We start from the raw sequence: 19,879 nt of genomic DNA on the forward strand, positions 1-19,879 counted from the left end.
TGTATACCCAAAACATGGACTTGTTGCTGGCCACTCTCTTTGACAAAATTTCTCATAAACCAGCATAATTACCTAAAGCAAAAACTCTTTTGTTGTCAAAATGGTTAAACCTACAAAGCTGCCTTCCAGTTGTACAATGTTGTTTGAATGTGAGTGTATGTGTGTGTGTGACTCTTCAAATGTGAAAATATTATCTGAGCTTTAGTTTCAGCTATGAATTTGAAGACCTCCTTGTCAAATTCAACTAATGATTATAAACCCTTCAGGGTTTTTCCAGATGAGAAATTCTGTCTTTGCCTTTTAATGACTGACTTTTTGCTGGTCCCCATATTCTGTTTTAGCAAATATTTGAAAGCATTTATTTCTTTTCTGGATTACCTGGAGGTCAATATTTCTCTTGGTTTGAGTTTGGCCATCTTTCCCCTCAAAGCATTGGGGGGCCACTATAAAATCAGGCACTGGTTTCTAGGCATGACATTTTTATATTTTCCATTTTGAAATGTGTGGGTCTTGTATGGCTATTTTCATTAAACTCTAAAGTTATATTAAGAGTAAAAAGTCTAATTAGTAGTAGAAAAATTCTTATAAGTCACGCACCATGGCAGACAGATAGAAGCAGACATAAACTGCAAATCTTCATTCATGATTATGTAGACTTCTTTGTGTATGCAGGGAGGAGGAGGAAGTCCAGAGTATTCAAGCCTATTGCCTCCAATCCCTGATATTTTCAGTGTCTGATGGGAGGACTTTGGATCACAGAATCCTATACTCTAGGAGGTATGGAATGTGTTCCTCAGGTCCCCTGCCTTCCATCCAATGCATCTCTCACTTTGCTCCATGTTATCTCATCCTTAGGAAAGAAAAATGTAGAAAAGGAAGGGTAAAGAAAATCAATGGAGCAAAGATGGAGGAGGGATCAATGGCCTCCACTGCAGTCTAAGTTCCAGGGGACAATGGACTGCAGAAATCCAGAAAGCAGCCAAAGGTACATCATACAGGCAGGGGGAACACCACAGAGGTATAAGGGGCTGGCTTTTCACAGCCTTAGGGACTTGTTTGCATATTGTCACAAGTATATAGTCCAAATTCTTCAAAAGAAATTGAATTTTTTAAATAAGAAAATGCCCTGATTTTATATGACTGTGTTATGATTTTGTGATGTTCCACCTTGGCTCCACTAAACTACATTTCCCAGAGTTCCTTTTAGTATGCTCTCAATTTTCCCAGGTTTCCTGGAGGATTAAAGGAGATGGTGGAGGCAGTAGCCATTGCATGACACCTAAATGTTATGATTACAGCTATTCTGCTCATTCACCTGGTTACTGTGAAGCAGAAGCTGAGGCTGCAGTCACTGCCCTTCCCCTTGGGTCTTTGGTTGTTGGACTCTTGCTTGGGCTTGATATGTGTGTGTATGTGTATGTTCAACTCTGCAAGAGTCCCTCCTTCTGCAACTTATCTTCCTACCAAACCTGTCTGTTAATCTTTCCTGCCAGACAGCCTATCCAGCAGCAAGTAGGCAGATGGCCCTGTGGGGCTGCACAGAGCCAGCCCTCACCACTGCACACACCAGTTCCCTGCAATACACACACACACACACACACACACACACACACACACACACACACACACACCTCCCTGACTGCTTCTCCAGTTAAATTCCACTGAATACCCACATTAACTTAAGACTTTCAAAAGCATGGTTCTTGGTAAAGGCTATGGAGGGTAAGTTAATTTGGACCATCCTTCCCTCTAAAGACAACTACCTAGGTTCAACATGAAAATTATCTTCTTTAGAGAGCTTAGCTACAAAAACTTCAAGAATGATCAGGTCTAAAGAAAAGGGAGCACTGAATTCAGACAAATACTAAGCAAGGAAACTATTTTTGCCCTGGTGGGCATTTGCTAATTCAGGGAATTCTGAGTGCATCTTTTAACAGCCCTAATGGTGAGAAGCCTACACTTACTCTGGCCTCTCCAAGAGAGAGGTGTCAGGGGAATTTCCCTGCATCATGCTGGGGCACATAGATCATAGATTTGAAAATAAGCAAGCTGGAACTTCTAGAAATAACATAAAACACACTACCTGAAATGAAAAAGTCAGTCAATAAATATAACAGCAATTTAAAACAAAAAATTAGTTAGAACAAGGCCAGAAAAAATTGTCCACAGGGTGGCACAGAGAAACAAAAAAAATGGAAGTTATCCACTCAGTAACCTCAGGACCACACTTAGATACATTACAGTAAAGTAACATAAAAGGTAAGGAAAACATCTTAAGTGCAGCTGAAGTTGATAAAACTAAAAATTATCATCAAAACAATTTTACTGAAAGTTAATTTAAAAACCACAGATGCCACATCCCATCTCTAATACGCTAAAAGAAAAGTAATCCCCAACATAGTTCCATGCCCAGTGAACACATCATTCCAGAATGAAGGAAATGTGGATTCCTGTTCATGTTAAGCATATAAGGATATTCTTGGACAAAAATAAAAACTCAACGAATTTATCACACTGGACTGCACAAAAGAAATTTCTGGAAAAATACAAACCAGTGTTCTCAATTAGTCTGACAACAGGTAATTCATCAAAGATGGTTGTGAACACATGGAAAATCTGGATGAACAATGATGCATTAAAAATGCAATTTAGGGCTTTAAAAGTCTGTGGGATTAAAATAAATTTCAAAAACAAGCTGACAGTGGACAAATGGAGGCACAGCTGTTCCAGGGTCTTGATATATAGCAGAAGGAAAATAAACGCATCTACATTTTATATTCAAGGAAACAATGAAGAACAATATATATTTTCTAAACAGGCAATCATTTACATTGGTAAAAACAAAACCAATAAAATTCTTGTATAGAACAGATCACCATATGGGTTAATCAAGGTCTGAATGAGTAAACCTAACCTACAGGCAGCAGGTCTACTCTGGGGTCTCGCGGCAATAAGAGCTCCAGCTGTTATTGGCCGGAAGAATCCAAATATTCCCATCAAATAACAGAAGATTTGAGGAGGCTCAGATGAACCCTTTATGGAAAAAAGGTTTCACTTTAGATCCCCAAGTTACTCTGCCACCACACGCTGAACATGGGGAAATAAATATTAGCCACATTGAGGGCTGTGTCTCACCGAGCAGCAGGAGTCCTGACATGACAGCACAGGTGAATGAGTCATTCATCCTGCTACCAAGATGTCAGAAGGGAAGTCAGGAAAACCAGTCGGGAATAAATTAAAATGTCCTAAAGCTTCCTGGAATTTTCTCTAAATTAAACCAGAAAACGTATGTCCTAAGAAACACCAAAGACAAATTGTCAGAAAAAAGTAAATTACTAATTTATGGACTGTTTTATGAGGTTAGAAAGTTCATTATGGAGTCCCCCAAAGATGATTCCTATAAAGGGAATCAGTTACTGCGGAATGATCGATATACACTGGAATATTTGCAGCTGACTCAGGGTAACTCCTGATGAATGATGTTTCAACAAGTTAAAATAAGTCTCTTTGAAGCGTTTCAGACAAAACTCAGAAGGTCTTTTGTGTAACAGCCAAATTCATAGTTGAGCAGGACCACAGAAGATTTCTCTGCCTCAGCAGTAGGGTTCTTGAGTTGCTTCTCTCACTTTCTGTGTACATACACCATTTTCCCATTGACTTTGACACACCCAAGAATGGAAATCCCAAGGAAACCAATTATGTCACTCAACTGGAAGACTGGTCAATGTTTTTTGCATCCAGCACAAGAATTCTGAAGCTATGAATTTCATGAAAAGATATGTCTTAACCAAAACTCAAGACTCTTAGGGATTGAGTGAAATATCTCACTGCTGGAATTCTACTGAAAAGAAGGTGAATATTGTCTCTTAGGAAAGTCTATTGTTGTTAATGAGTTTCAGTGGGACTTTTGTATAACAATAAACAACTTGATCTTATGTCAGGCTGAGGCCAAAATATTTATCTATTAAATAAGATGCCTCTATAGACCACCAACATCCATTTTCTGCAATGCCAACAAAATTACATGTAAAAAGATAGACTTACTAAATCTCTTTATTAATGGGGAAAAATGAACTCTGCATATGAAAGGTACCTGAAATATACTGTCAAATGGGAGAACTAAGACATAAGTATCCACATGCTGTTTATCCAAAATTCCGTGGGGGAACAGTTCATCAATTTCTTGATGTCAGAAGTCTGCCTTCTCATCTTTCTGGATGAATGGACCTGTCTCAGTGGACCTGTTTTATAGATATTATATTAATTTGCCTTATTTTCTTGGGTTATTCTTCTTCTACATTATCTTTCCTCTTGGTAATTTCCTTCACATCCAAGTCAAGTTTCAAAGGCCAGATCCCCACTGCATGGGAGGACGGAGTATGTGAAGCCAGGACTATTATTCTATGTCTTGTACCTGGCTCACAGTCACCAGAGTGTCAATGATGGCTCAATTGCCTGGCCTCTCCTAACCATGCAAGTACACACTTGCTGACCTCTGCCTCAGTCTTTCTCTGCATTGCACTCTTTTATTCTTCCTCATCACGCTCCTTGCTCTGGTCGGGATCTGAAATGCTCTTCCCCAAACCCACATGTTAAAGGTTTGGTCCCCCAGCCTGTGTTAGCTGGTGGAGACTCCAGGAGGTGGAGCTGAGTGAGAGGGAGTTAGCTCCCTGGGGTGTGCCCTCAGCAGGGACATTGGGACTCTAGCTGCTTCATCTCTCTTTGCCTCGGAACACCATGTGGTAAATGGTCCCTCGACCATGTGCACCTGCCAATGGAGGTACCATGCTGCCACAGCCCAAGCAACCAAGGAGCGAAAGCTCTAAAATTGTGAGCCAAAATAAACCTGTCTTCCTTTAAATGGATTGCATCAGGATTGTTGTGACAGTTACAGAAAGCTGGCTAATACACTCTTCATTATTGTTAGGGTCATTGTCCTTTATTTTCCTCTATGTCCTACGATACTAACATATATGATATCTGATTTTATTATCAAAGTAATGGTTTCAAAGTACATTATTAATCACCAAAGGACACCTTTAATTACTGTGATAGCCCCACATGGAGCAACCTTCAAAGTCATTTACAACAAGGTGATCAGAAAATGCAACTTACAGAGTGAAAAGCAAAGGGAAAGGAATGGTGGGATTTATGCATAAAAGTGAAGTCAATAGAATGCATAAATACTCATCTAAATACTTTAGATCTCATTCAAGGGAACCAAGAAAAAGAAATAGAAAATTACAATGAATATAGCTGCAGCCCACCATTAATTACCCACTCAATTGCTATTTACTCCCTGCTTGATGAAAAAAACAACCACTTTGTTCAGTAGCCATGGAATTGAGAAGGTAAATTCTTTCTACTCTTTGAAGGAATCTTAATCACTCAAAGCCAATTGTGAAATTTCTACTTGTGTCTGTGACTGGTTTAGGCATGAGACTGTGGTACCCTTATATAGCCAGAGAGGGGAATCCTGTGGGGAGATTTGGAAAGGTTTTCTTTAACCTCAAGATGTATACAGAGTGAAGACCTTCCCTGTCCTGCCTTTGAATGATTTTATGTAAGATTAGGATGTAGAGGGCTTTGACAACAATCTTGTGACTGAGTTTACAGCTTAGAGATGGAGGGCAATGACAGTAGAAAATACTGAAAATACTTAGGTTGAGTCACTAAATCAACCAACCCTAAAACTATGATACTTCTCAATTTTTAGGAATATGACTTTCTAAAACTTATTATTTAAACCAGTTTAATTGGATTTTCTCTAAAGTTGCAGCTGGTTGCAATCTTTCTGATAAATTGGCTAAAAGTTACTAGCCAATGTTTGGATAAATCCAATTAAGGAGTTTAAAGGTGCTTTGACATCTGCTAAAGCTGGTTTTAATCATGATGACCTAGAACACTCACATAAAAGTCTATGACTTATTTATAGTGAGTAATATAATTTTAAAACATTTGTATTGCATCTTATCTATTTGACACTGTGGGAGTAACACACACACACACACACACACACACACACACAGCAAAATATAATTGTGTGAAAAATATTACTTTCCAAGATAGATTTTATAAAATACAGAAACTGGCCAGTAAGACATTAACCATAACCAAATTATGTGAACATACAAAGCAATGACAAATTTTTAACTTCACAGAGCATGTATTGAAAATATGTGTCTGAATATGTCCACTTGGTACTGATTATTAAGATATCTGTTAAATTTTAGTTGAACTTGCATCTTTCCTCCAGATAGCTGAACACTTAAAAAAGATCTAGAATGGAAAGTACAGTTTTCCTCCTTATACACGGGGATGCATTGCAAGACCCTAAGTGAATGCCTGAATTCACTATATGGTATGTTTTTCTCCTTCTGCTTTTCAGCATTGCCATGAAATATCAGATTTAATCTGTCCTCTTAAATTTTATGGCTTGGTGCCAACATTACAACACTACTCTTGTATTTTGAAGCCATTATTAAATTTAAAAAGGTTTCTACAAATGCATTGCCTTGACAGTTGATGTTACAACAGAGAGCGATTAAGTAACTAATGGGTGGGTAGCATATATAGGGTAGATACAATGGACAAGGGATGATTGCCTGCAGGGTCCCTTTAGCAGGATAGTGGTAGATTTATCAGATATTTAGAAAGGTGTGCAACTTAAAACTTACAAACTTTCAGTTTATTCCTGAAATTTTCTATTTAACACTTTTGGACTACAGGTCATATGGAATAGTAAAAGCAAGAAAAGTGAAACTGGATGTAAGGAGAAATTGCTCTATGGCAACTTCCTAAATTAGGTTAACATTTATCCTATTGATTTTGAACTTAAGCAGGTTGGTAAGATGGATAAGAATATCTAAATTGTATATTCATCTGAAAAACATAAAAGTCTATATAAGTAAGTGTTAATTCTTGTTTGGTGATCTATAGTGCCATAAAAACATTAGTTGTTCAAAAATATGAATTTCTCTTAAAGCAGTGGAGTATACAAAGTTAGTTAAATATACAAAATATATTTTTGACTGGTTACTAGAAATTTTTATTTAGTATTTTGGGAAAATAAACTATGTAACCAAATAAAAATAACACTTGAACTTCAAAGACACAAAAAAGCATTCATGTAGAATAGCAGTGCTTTTCAGAATACAAATTTAACTACAGTTCAAAAGATAGGAAAATAGAAAGCAAATTTTTTTCACAGAGTTACGTATTCAGCAATCAATCAAAATGGATGTAATGGTCTAAAACTGAGACGCTATCAAATATGAAAGTATTTGATTTAATATTAAAGTTAATTAAAATTAATATTAATGCAATGATTGATTTTAACAAGCAATGAAAGCAGTGTAATTTGTTTGCTTTCATTTTGTTTTTATTGTTGCTGGGGATGCAGTAAAATCCTTGCATATAATAAGCACTCACTCCACTACAAAAATAGCTATGCCTCCGGCCATAATATAATTTTAAAGTGGAATTCCAATAAACAGTCGCTATGGGAGAAAAAAGATTTGCTTTTTTCTGGTTTATGAGAACGCCTTTGCAGGGTAAAATCCTGGGAGATTTCAGTACAGCGCACCCTCTGCTGTACTAAATCTGTCATTACAGCATTACACCAGATCGAGAAGAAAGAGGCTTGGTTTGTCTCTAAGTATAGAATCAGCCTGGGGAGTAAGGAGATTAAAAAATACCTGAAACTGAACCATACTTCAGACCACTTGAAATCAAATATTTGAAGCTAGACGCCATGCACTTGCATATTTTAGAATCTCACTAGCTGGGGAAAAATGCTTGGGGAATGTTGCTGTAAAGTTTTTTATGTCCATGAAGAAAGACACATGAGCATTAGATGTGAGAGCTGACCCGAGCAGGGATGGGAGGTACTTACGTGAGCCAGGAAGCTTGCATTCTAACTGAAAGAAAGAACAGTGAAGTGACTGTGTGTTATCATTCAGGGCTGTTTACCTTGGGTTTTTCGTCCAGAATCTGCTGGCGGATCTCCTTGTGTTTTTCCACGAGTTTCTCTTGCCTTTTACTTTGTGCCTCTTCTAACTATAAGAAATTTAGCAGAAAAAATAAAAAGGTCATTTCCAGGAAAAAAAAATATTGAGAGTTTTTGTGCATGTTTTAACAAATAAATGAAATAAAAGGGCAGGCCCTGCAAGTCACCATCTTCTCTTTCACTAAGGACAATTAAAGATTCTTTAGCTGGGAAAATTGCCTTTTATATTATCTCTTTCAGCTCCTAACTCTGGAATTTATTCTTGCCTGTCCACTTTTTTTTTATTGTAAAGGAGAGAGAAAAAGAGAACCAACAACAACCAACCAACAAACAACAACAACAAAAAATCTCAAAACAATATCAATATATGCAATATCAATATTGCATATTGTTATCATCAAAAGTTTCTCGGAGTACCAGATTATAGGCATGCAAAATCAATCAAATATGAGCACTAACTACCCCTTCCCTTGAACTAGTTGAATCAGTAGTACAATTATCTTAGCCATCTTGTTTACATATATACCCATTTATATTTTTTCATTTTTCTTTCCTTCTTTTCTCCTTTCCCCTATCCCTTCCTTGTCTATTTTCTATCAGATTTTATACATACAGTATGTTGTAATTAAACTTGCAGACATTTTGATAACGGAGTACCATAGAGCACTTTGCCTGGGTGCTGCTGATGAACAGACACAGCATAGCATAACTGTCCTTCTGTGAGGCCACCAGGAGCTGGCCAAGTGCTCACACACAGTTTATAAGCAGGAGAGCAAGAGGAAAGAGCATACCCTCTTAATGTACTGTACCACTTCCTGGATGTATGACCGAATCATCTCTGTCTTCTCTCTGAAAGCAAAGGGTGAATAAATCAAAATACAGAGTCATCCAGGACCAACAAACATGAAACCTTCAGACTTCTAGTTTAAAGTCTGCAGAACTCTCTTTCTCTCTCTCTCTCTCTCTCTCTCTCTCTCTCTCTCTCTCTCTCTGTGTGTGTGTGTGTGTGTGTGTGTGTGTGTGTGTGTGTGGCTGAGGATCAAACCCAGACCTTGCACATCCTAGGCAAGTGCTCCACCATTGAGTTGTATCCTTGGTCTCCACAGCATTTTATTACACCCAAAAGAAAGATCCAATCTGCTAGGCTTGAACAAAGATCAGCTTCCTCCTGACCTGAAGGCTGAGGCTCTGAATTCTCTAAATGCCAAGAACGTTGCTCAAAAGTTTGTGAAATGAGGATCGGTCCCTTTCCTGACAGATCTTACTTTTTATCTTGAAATCCCTGATTGTGCTTCAATCTTTTCTTCAACTACCCTTTGCTTATAAGTTCCCTTTTTGGCAGGGGAGGGCGGGCGGTGGTACCTGGGTGGGAACTCACAACCTCGTGCTTGCTAGGCAGGCACTTGTGCTGCTGAGCTAAATCCCCAGCCCCGCTTGCATGTTCCCTATTACAACCTTACAAAGGTATCCCATGAAAGCTTCAAGGAAAAACTTAAGAGAGGAGGCTTTGGTTACAGAACTGATAGTTGGATACAGAATTTAAAAAACACACAAAAAAAATCCAGATACCAGGTCGAAGGCATGTTCCACTTACTCTTCCATTTGGCTTTTGTCTTTGGATTTGGCTTCTGTTATCTTCTCCTGCCTCTTTTTATCCATTTTCTTTTTTAACTCTTTCTTCTCTCTGAAGTCAAAAAGGATGGACAAGGATAAAAATAGGCACATGAAGTGGCAATCTGCATTTGATCAGTTTATGAACACACATTAATTATAATGGGAGTGAGGGCTTACTTCTCACAGATTTCTTTGAGCTTCTTCAACTGACTGTTCTGACACTCTTCAGCAACATCTGTCAACTTCTGAATAAGCTGGGGAAAGAAAACGCCAGTTTGTTGTTTTCTATGATCACAAACAGAGCGACCTCCTCCCACGCTTCCCACCATCTGCAGCAGCAAAATCTGTGATGAATGTTTAACAATAAACAAAACCGCCAGACATCTAATGTTGGCAATGGAGGTGTAGTTGGAAACCACTGCATTATCTGGAACTAGGAAATTCTTCTTAGTGTCTCTTTTTAATTAAACTAAATCCATTAGATTGCTACCTCATTTACTAAAGCTTGGCTGGGGCAAACACACTCAACAATGTGGAAGGAGATTTCTACCTCTACAACTTATTAGAAATGTAATTTGGGGCAAGCATCTACATTTCCTGAATCTATATTCTTGATAGTAAATGTGATTTTCACCTACTTTGTCTCTTAGTGGCACTGACACTTAAAATCAAAATGAATGTGATACAAATGTAGGTTATAGCCAACCATGAGTTACAATTCTTGGTTTCCTGTCATCATTGCAGAATTGCTTCAAGGATAACATGAGTTAGCCATGTTAGAATAGATGCTTGTGTCTTTGACACATAACTTTCAGTTCTCACAAAAAAACATTGAAACTCTCTTCTGTCTACCAGTGAACACTGCGTCGCTGGCAATGACTATTCCATTGTTTTGAACCATTTTCTTAACAAACCAAATTCAAGAGGGCAGTTATGGGCCATCCAACCAGCCACATTCCACAGAATTCCCAAGAATCGGTAAATGCCCAAGTGGTGCTTGCCAATTGTAAAAAAGCAATTTTGTGCATCAAATTTTTGTTTCCCTAAGAAATAAAGAACCCATGGCACTTTACACAATTGTTCAGGTGGCTGTGAAAACTGGACTCCATCAACCTTCCTTATTGGAGCACCATGGAGATGGTGTAGAAACTGAAACTTCTCCTTCTCCAAAATCTGAAGCAATGTGAGCTGACAAGTCTTATGTAGGTGGTAGCCACAACAGCAAAAAGCCAATATACAATCATCTTGTTAATACCCAAAGAAGATTGATCTCAAAAATCCTAGCAGATATCAAATCCATGAATGCTCATTGTGAAAACGGGGTATTGGTATATAAGCTACAGACATTCTCCTGCGTGCTAGTTTAAATGAACTCTAGGTTACCTATAAAACCTAATGCTATGTAAAAAGTTGTTATTCTATATACTTATGGTATGATGACAAGAAAAAAAATTCTGTACGTATTTTAACAAAAATGAAATATTTTTTCAAATGTTTCTAATCTGCAGTTGACTGAACCTGCAGATGAGGAACACACAGAGGACAAATATAATCAGAATCCAGCAAATTTTCACTGACAAGTTAAACATCATGGAACAATTTAAAGCATTTTGTAGGTATTTTCTTTTTAAACCTGATAACTGCTAAGAGGTTGTTGCTGTATCTTCATTTTACAGATGAGCCAATGACACAGGGGAATCAAATTCTTGGCTCAGGGTCACACAGCTGATAAATTTTAGAGCTGGGTCCAAACTCAGACAAGCAGGTTCCATGGCTTATGGCCTTTGTCACTGTTCCATTATGCTTTTAAAAATCTTTCTTATCTAAGAAAGTAAAAAGAAGTCATGAAACAAATTCTCTCAGGGACTTACAATACAGAATCCACCATCATTTAAAAAGAGTGCAAAGCCAGGTATGGTGACGCACATCTACAATCCCAGCACTTAGGAAGCTGAGGTAAGAGGATTGTTGCTAAGGCCAGCCTGAACTACATAGTGAGACCCTGTCTCAAAAAAGAGAAAACAAAACAAATAAACAAAAAGAACAAAAAAATCCAGCGCATTCACCTGTGAAGTATATTAAAGCTGAACAAATCTGCAGTGGGGTTTGGGCCTGAAGAAAGCCTCTTTGATCATTCAAAAGAGATTGCTTGATCATGGCAGTGATAAAGGAATCACGAAATAGTACAGCTTTGTTGTTGTGTCACTTGTCAAACTGTCTAGAAGTACAATTCCATGTGCAAAGACTGTGGCCAATTCTGGGGGGACCCCGGGAGCCTTTGCTTCAGGGATAGTGTCCTTTCACTACCCTGTCACTTCTCCACGAGGTCTTCCTTCTTCTGCATCCAGTCCCAGGACTTAACAAGAGATTACTCAGCTATCCTTCTCATTCATTTTAATATCAGAATCATTGGGAAATCTCTTAAAATACAGATTCCAGGGCCTAGTCCTTAGCCTTTAGACTCCAAATATCCAATGAAAGCATATGAGAATCAGCATTCCCGACATCTCTTGGGGCAATGAAGATGCTTTGCCAGACTCGGGGCATCTTATGAACTCTGTCTTCATCCACTGGTCACTGTTAAATCTCCAGCAGCTCATTTTAATCAACAACCACGCGTCTGCCATGTTTGCATCACCACCATTCACCCGAATCCAGATTGCTTTCTTCCTTTCTCAATCATCTAGCGTCCGTTCATGTTTTCTGCTATCCTTCACCTGCCCCCTCTCATCCTCAGCATGCTGCCATCTTCTCAGAATTAATTCCTTTCTTCCTTGGTTCTTAGAACACATACTGTATCAAAACTACTGAATTCCTCCACAAGCCAGTAAATACTGATCAAGCATCTATTAAGATCTGGAGTTGTTCTAGAAGCTTGGAGCCAAGGTCTTAGCTGCCTTGATCTTGCTACTCAAAGTGTGGCCCGTGGGCTGGCAGCTACAGTAGCATCCCCAGAAAGCATACTAAAATGCAAATTCTCAGACCCTACTCCAGGCCAGAGAGGTCAGAGTCTGCATTGCAACAACATCCCCAGGAAATTCATGTGCACGTGAACATTTGACAAAAGAGTTGTCTAGATTACTGAGGACCATCTAGGCGATGCAGATAAGCCATCTCATCTTCTCTTTTCTCTGTTTCAAGATTTCTATCTGCGTTTTCTACATTACCCCAAGTTCAGCTTCCTCACCTCTGTAACAGGGATGATGTTTCTCTCTAATGAGGGTTGAGAAAACTTTGAGGGAAACAACCTATGAAATTCCCAACAGACACAATCATCTGGTCCTTAACTTGGTTTGTAAGATGAGGATTCTGTCTTTAATTTCCCTGATGTTGCTTTCCACACATGACAGGACCTAAACAGCCATTTCTGTTTCTCCTCTCAAACTTCCTACTTGTACTGGATAAACTCCCCTCCACAAAAACATACCTGTATCTTCTCTGTCATCCCAGAGCTTTGATATCTTGTTCCATCTCTGACCTTTCTTGCATTTCTCTTCCTAAAATAGCAGGAAAAAATGGTGCCTCCAGTGCTGGAGTGCTCACCTCACAGCCTTCATGTCTATTATCTCTGTTCTGCTGCAACTACCGAAATTCACCTCATTTTAAATTAAGATACAAAAGTCTTTTGTTACTAAGCTTATCAGGCATTTCTCAGGACATAACTTTTATTTTTCCAGAGATTACTAAGTGTCCAAGGTTTGCAAGACCCTCAGGAACTCAGTAATTTTTTTCATGGATGATTTAAGCTAACCGAATTAGAAGAATGATTTTATTTATTAAATAATTAATCTAACCAACACAGTAGCAGATGTTACTTTGCTTTCTTCAGGACTGTAAAATAGCCCATAATGCACCTATGAGTTCAATGTGATGCTTGAGGGTCCCTGGTACACAGTTTGGAAATATGATTTTAACATTTTCATAGGATGTCACAAGACTGTCGCAGCAAACTCAAACCTTATTTTCCAGGTCAACGGGAATCACCACGCTTCCTGCTCTTTCAGCTCTCCCAGGCACTCCAGGTCAGTTCAGCACCTCCAGCTGCCTGCTGCAGTTTTGCAAAAGAGGATGGGTGGCCATCACCCCTACCTAACTTTCCACAGATGATACAGATATTCTTCCGTTTTAGAGGTCTGGAACACCTAACTGACTCTGTTTGCAAAGGGGCTATGCCTCAGCTTGAATTTTCTTTCCTGTGTCAGCACTCAACATATCCTAACCACCTCGGAAGTATGTCACTATCAGAGCCATCCAGGCACCTGCATTATCTCACGTCTTTTTCCACCCTTCATGATGTTCCCTCGTGAGCAGGACGCAGCACAGACATAGAGCACCCCTATGACTGCAGAGAGCTACCTCAGCCTATGCCTCTCTGATCCTGCCACAGATGTGGACACCAGTCCTTTTCTTCCAAACCAACCTTTGGTGATTCTCCCCTTTGGTTATCCAGGTAACTCTGGCTCTTGGTCCTATAAGTAGCTTTTGGTGTAAGATATCATTTGCAAGTATTTGCCTTTTGTATGCCAACACTTTATCACTGCTTCCCTAAAAGATGCCATTATATTTTTAGTCCCAGGTACTTCATGAGACAGCACTTGCAAAATGGTTGTGAAGGACGGTATGGACATCTATTGTGAAGGTAACAAGAGGCACTATGGTAGCCATTGTTGACTTCCTATTATCTTGTTTTGAAGTTCTGCATCGCTTTCATTGTGTCGTTTTGATTGGCTTTGTTCTACTATACTTCCTTTGGTTTTATTTTCTTTAAAACAAAAAAAAAATGATTGTGAAGAAGATATTTTCACTTTCAAAACTACACTGATTCCAACCTCATATCCAAGCCAGGGGGTGGACTATTGGAAATACGTTTAGAAACATGTTCTAATGGGAAATTTCAATTGTTTCCCAAAATGTGGCTTCTGTATACAACCAAAGAAAATTCCTAGAATCCCAAAGAATGTGTTTTTATAAAGGACATCTTAGTGCTTAAAATGGCAAATAAGTGCTCTGAGGTCTCCATGTACCTCACTACAGACCTTCCCTGTGAAGTGCCCAGTTCCTAGCTGCTTCCTGCTATTTTTTGTTAGTGCATATTAGTTATACACAGAAATGGCTTGGACTTGGATAAGGGCATGTTTACACATTATAGAACATTCTTTATCTTTTCTACCTCCGTTAGCACTCTCTGCATCTTCCTCCTGGTACCTTCCACTTCTCTAGTAGTCTCTCATCTGTCAATTTTTAAAAAGATCAACTCTTTTAAACTTAATTATGCCCAAACGGCATTTACTGTTTTCATTTAAACTTTCTCTACATAAGACCCAGGGGGCAGAATGATTAATATTATAACTTTGTTAATAATGTGCTGTTACTATCAAACTCATATCAAACTTCTGGCCACCAGAGATTTCTCTAATCCTGCAAGGTTGGCCAATCCTGTCACCCTACCAAGGCATTCCCAGAATTTGTCTTACATTTCAATAAATGAACAAAACTTATAAGGGATTGGTGCCAGTCTCTGCTGACAAGAGAGAGCCTGCCTGCTACTTTGAAAAGGAATAGAATTCACATGCAGAGAAAAGCTCTAGCAGAGACAAAGGGTGTGTACTGGGGAGCTGTAGAAAGTTCTGCAGAGTGGCTTCAGGACTCTATCCCTACTTCTTTACGCCTGGTTTGAATAGTCAGTTCTTTTTTACCCATCACACCCTGTGTATTTTTCTAGTATTTATCTTTCTTGCCTAAATTAGTCCAACATAGATTTTTGTCTCATAATCTAGAGAATCTTGATCAAACCCCCCAGAAATGAAAAATGTCTCCACTTAACCCCATATAAGGTGAAAGACCTTGTGAGTTTTGGCTTGATGTTTTTATGGAAAAGATATAAAGTTAGGACCCAGAAAGACAATTCTTTCACAAAATAATTGAAGTACTTCTCATTAACTAACCAAAGGGCAGAGTACAGTGACTTTCAGTGTGTTTACCACAAGACAGGCTTTACTGGAAAAGACTTTTGATCACGTCATCAGCCACACACTCACCAGAGGTAAACTACTGTAGGTAGAAAATGCTAAGGTCAATTTAGAATTCCTAGGAAATAATCCTAGGCTGTGTGCAGTGAGCTGAAATTTCATAAACAATATTTAATTTCAGCTTTGGATTTAATTGTTTTTGTTGTCCCCAAGGAATGTGTCCGTACACATCTCAATTACTCTGCTTACCACTCTTAACCAAGTCTCCCAAGTAAATGTTTCAAACCTTCTCAGGAGTCAAGAAAAGGGTGAGGGGAGAAAAGAAAAGACGAAAGAAGCGGCCCGGGGATGGTGATTTCGTAGTTGTTCTTAACTCCAAGCCAGATTTCACTGGTTTAGTCATTTGGTGGTGAGAAATGGTTTCCACGGAAAACAGTAGCTCCCTTACGCCGAATCAAAAGTAAACAACATGTGGACAGACACATGGATTCAGAGTCTCTTCTAAGAAAGATCATTTTGGAAAATGGGCAAAAAGCCAAGTGCACAATATTCACAGTTAAGGCTTTTTCCTTCCCCTTTTAATATTTAAAGAAAACAGCTCTGTTGGAGTAAAGGAACCCACCCTCACTTTTCACTATAAATTATCTTTCTCTTACAAAGAGTTCATTTATATCTCATAGGAACTAGGCAATGACCTCCAGATCAGGCACAGCCTCGACAATTACACGCGTGCATGTGCGTGTGTGTGTGAGTGTGTTAGTGGGATTGGATTCAGGGCCTTTGCCCTGAGCTACCCCACCAGCCCCCTTGTCAAAATTTTTATTGAATCATTACTTTTTGAGTGAAGGTCTTGCTAAGTTGCCCAGGCTGGGGTTGAGGCTGTGACTTTCCGGCCTCACGGCCCCAGACAGAGTGCTGATGTTACAGGCTGAAGGTACCATGCCTGGCTCCTTACTGATAGTTTCAAAACAAGATGGGCATTTACACCAGCACCTGTCCTACCCGAACTGAGAAACACTCATTCATTCACTGGGCGAATGTTTCCTGTGCACTTATGACTGCCGCAGCGTCCCTGACTCAACTGTAAGCCGGTGTGGAGCTGGTTCTCCTCTATTAGCTCTTCCTCCTTCCGAAGGCAAAGCAAGTCGGGGACTAAAGATAGTAGTGTGCGACCTTCTCTGAGACACCCTCTCCTACCTGCGAGACTACTACTGTTTGACTTTCCATTGCTAAAATAATTCATAGCCAATTATAAGAACCCCACCTCCATCCCATGCCTGCAGGGCAGATGTGAAGGGGCACCTCAGGTGTTCGAGGCCAGTCCTCTGCCACCAGCTGCACCCCAGCCAGAGCCTCAGTGTTTAAATGATCTTTAGAGTTTTTGTTTTTTTTTCTTTACTAGATAAAAAAAAAGAATGAAAGTGAAAATCTAAGAATCCTATCCAATGTGAATTTCATCCAACGAATCTATCATATTTTACATTATTTTTTATCTTTCAATTATGCCACCACTCCCCCCTTCTTTAGCTTCTTGGGAGAGATAAAGTACTCTCTCTACTTGGGTCAAAGTAGTACACTTCATTGAATGATTTTTTAAAAATTTCTTTTATGAAGCCACAAACTCAAATATTTTAAAACTTTTGTTTAAAAATGAAGAGACGCTGTAAAGGGAGCTAAAGATTTGTGTTTTGTTTTGTGAGTGTATGTGTGGGTTATTCATCTCAATTGTCCAGGATTTGTTTCTACACCAGAAAAAGAAATCATCTTTAAGTTCCCTGATAAATGAAAAAACAATGGGTATAAGGGTGTCTTTAGAATTCGATAAGGGTTTAAAATATTCTAAAAATTTTTAAAAATCAGCCATGTATAGCCATGAAATACTCATTTTAAGATATAAGAAGTTTCACATAAAATGGTTCAGGTATAACTAGGCACAGTGGTTCAAGTGTGTAGTCTGAACCACTAGAAAGCCTGCAGCAGGAGGATCATGTGAGCTCAAGAGTTTTGTACCAGCCTGAGCAAGATTGTGACACCTTATCTAAGATAATTAGGAAAGCCAGGCACGGTGGTGCACTCCTATAATCCCCGCATTTGGGAGGCTGAGGCAGGCAGATCATTGCAAGTTTGAGAAGAGCCTGGGCTACAAAGTGAGCCTAGGGCCAGCCTGAACCACATAGCAAGACTATGTCTCAAAAAGACAAAAATAAAAAACAAAATAAATAAATAAAGTAAATAGGAAAAAATTCATAATTATCTTTAAAATAAAAATTTATAATAGACTAAAGAATTCTCTCATAATTATGGATGCTGATTTATCATAGAATTCATACAATTTATGGGAGAATAGGTACATAATATGAGTGACACAATTATTAAAATTCAAAATATTTAAACCACTGAAATTTTGGGATAAGTGCTCATACTTCTAAGAGATGACAAGGCCAATTAATTTAGCATAATTTAAGTAAATAACAATTACCACTCAGATGTTGGAAGATGACAATAATGTTCAACTAGAGATTTTTAATTAGCAAAAGGATTCTAAAGAAAGAAGACAAACTGTGTCTTGTTATTTGTAAGTTGGGTTAACAAATCTTGGGCTTTCAATGGTCTATTTGGGTGACAGGCCAGAAGAGTTTTCCAGGGAGAGAAATACTATGTCAACCACCCATTTTTACCTCCTGCAAAGTACATCGATGGCTTCACCATCTCTCACTTGCCAAATTGGATGCAGCGAGGCTTGCGATCCCTGAGGGCATGTGCAAAATGATCACACTTGTTGATTCTATTTTGCAATTTTCCAAAGCAGATGGTCTTCTGTACCCCAAGTTTCTTTGCTACAAAGCAAGCTATTCTTTACTTTGCCTTCGTGGCTCTGTTTTCTAACATTTCCCCTATTAATCCTTCCTGCATACTCAACAATTAGCATCATTAAAAATATGTACAACAAAAAAATTATGCATAGACGATTAAAAACAAAATGTGCAGAAGGTAAAAATTCTACTGCTTTAGACTAAAATCCCTGATTGTTATCCTGAGACCTGGATCATTGGTACATCTTAGGACTCAAGGGAAACTAGCATTAAAGGCACAGGGAGACTGTGTAAGCATTCTAGTGCAAAATGTTGGATTTAGAAATAATGCACTCACTTAAAAAATCTGAAAAAATTCAGATCAAGTTACATAAGTAAAACTTGAAGTTATAGCTCCTTGATGCAAATCTTGTGCAAATTTTCCTGTGTTAAAAATGACTATATTTTAGACATTTGGGTGAAATCCCATGGATTACGTTATTGGATCTCACATCCAAAGAATGAAGGATGTACACAGATATTTTGTGAAAAGAGCTCCAATTCTACAACTGCTCCTTGTATCTGCACTCTTGTGTTCTGACTGCAGACGACAGGGTACACTTAGCCTTATGACTCTGGGAAGAACTTGTGACTTATGTGCATGTTTCCGCTGTGTTCAGTTGGAATCCTTTCCAGTTTCTCTGTGAAAAAGCCCAGGAAGCTAACCTACAGGACAGTGAGGCCGCTGTTAAGAAACCTTCAGCAACCAAGCCAGCAGTCAGCCAACCTCCAGAACTGGAGCTCTTAGGCAGATGGCACCAGAGACAAAGACTAATGTCTGAACCCAAGCAAGCCTAGAAGAAACATCCAGTTGTGTCAATCCCATGTCACTGACCCAAGGAATCAGGATCTAAATAAACAGCCATGGTGACTTAAGCTAGTAAAGTCGGGGTTGTTCATTATGCAAAAAAGAAACCTAACCTATAAAATGGGCATACTATTAGTAAGCATGTCTGTCTTCTGATCCTGAGCTTTTAATTCCTGTGTGCTCCTGAGATGAGGAACCATGGTTAGAGCTGGCCCATACTGAACCCCCCTAGCCATATGTGAAGGGATGAGCATCCTTAATACTCTCTCAACCTCTGAGAAATAATAAGTGAAAAAGTACAGTACCAACTCTCTGGGTCAAAAGAATGAGACAGTTTAGCAGAAAAATAGGGAATGGCAGTTTGTGTGTGGGGGAAGGTGTACAAATGGTCAATACATGTACAGAAATATGCACACCTTGCTCATAAGTAAAACAATGTAACTCAAAATGTCATTTGGCTGAGACAAGAGGATCACTGTGAATTCAAGGCCAGCCTGGGCTACACAGTGAGTTCAAGATCAGCCTAAAATGCATAGTGAAACCCTGTCTCAAAAAAGACAAAAATTTAAAAAATGAATATAATAATTTAATATGAATATGATAAAATAGGAAAAACCACATAGAAGCA

At 38.8% G+C, this 19,879-nt stretch overlaps 1 protein-coding gene across 3 annotated transcripts in view; it reads right to left on the reverse strand.

Annotated features, from left to right (window-relative positions):
• Plcb1 (phospholipase C beta 1) overlaps positions 1-19,879 on the reverse strand; it is a 690,621-nt gene that overhangs the window by 74,436 nt on the left and 596,306 nt on the right. For all 3 annotated transcript variants that reach the window (XM_003476583.5, XM_063248714.1, XM_013159777.3), the window contains 4 exons: positions 9,800-9,876; positions 9,603-9,692; positions 8,800-8,857; positions 7,972-8,058 (listed from right to left, as the gene is read on the reverse strand). In XM_003476583.5, the coding sequence (XP_003476631.1) occupies positions 7,972-8,058; positions 8,800-8,857; positions 9,603-9,692; positions 9,800-9,876 (312 nt within the window). The remainder of the gene's footprint in view (positions 1-7,971; positions 8,059-8,799; positions 8,858-9,602; positions 9,693-9,799; positions 9,877-19,879) is intronic.

Source organism: Cavia porcellus, unplaced genomic scaffold (genome assembly GCF_034190915.1).
Source record: "Cavia porcellus strain 051 isolate PalLab524CR breed Dunkin Hartley unplaced genomic scaffold, mCavPor4.1 scaffold_5, whole genome shotgun sequence".
NCBI lineage: Eukaryota > Metazoa > Chordata > Mammalia > Rodentia > Caviidae > Cavia > Cavia porcellus.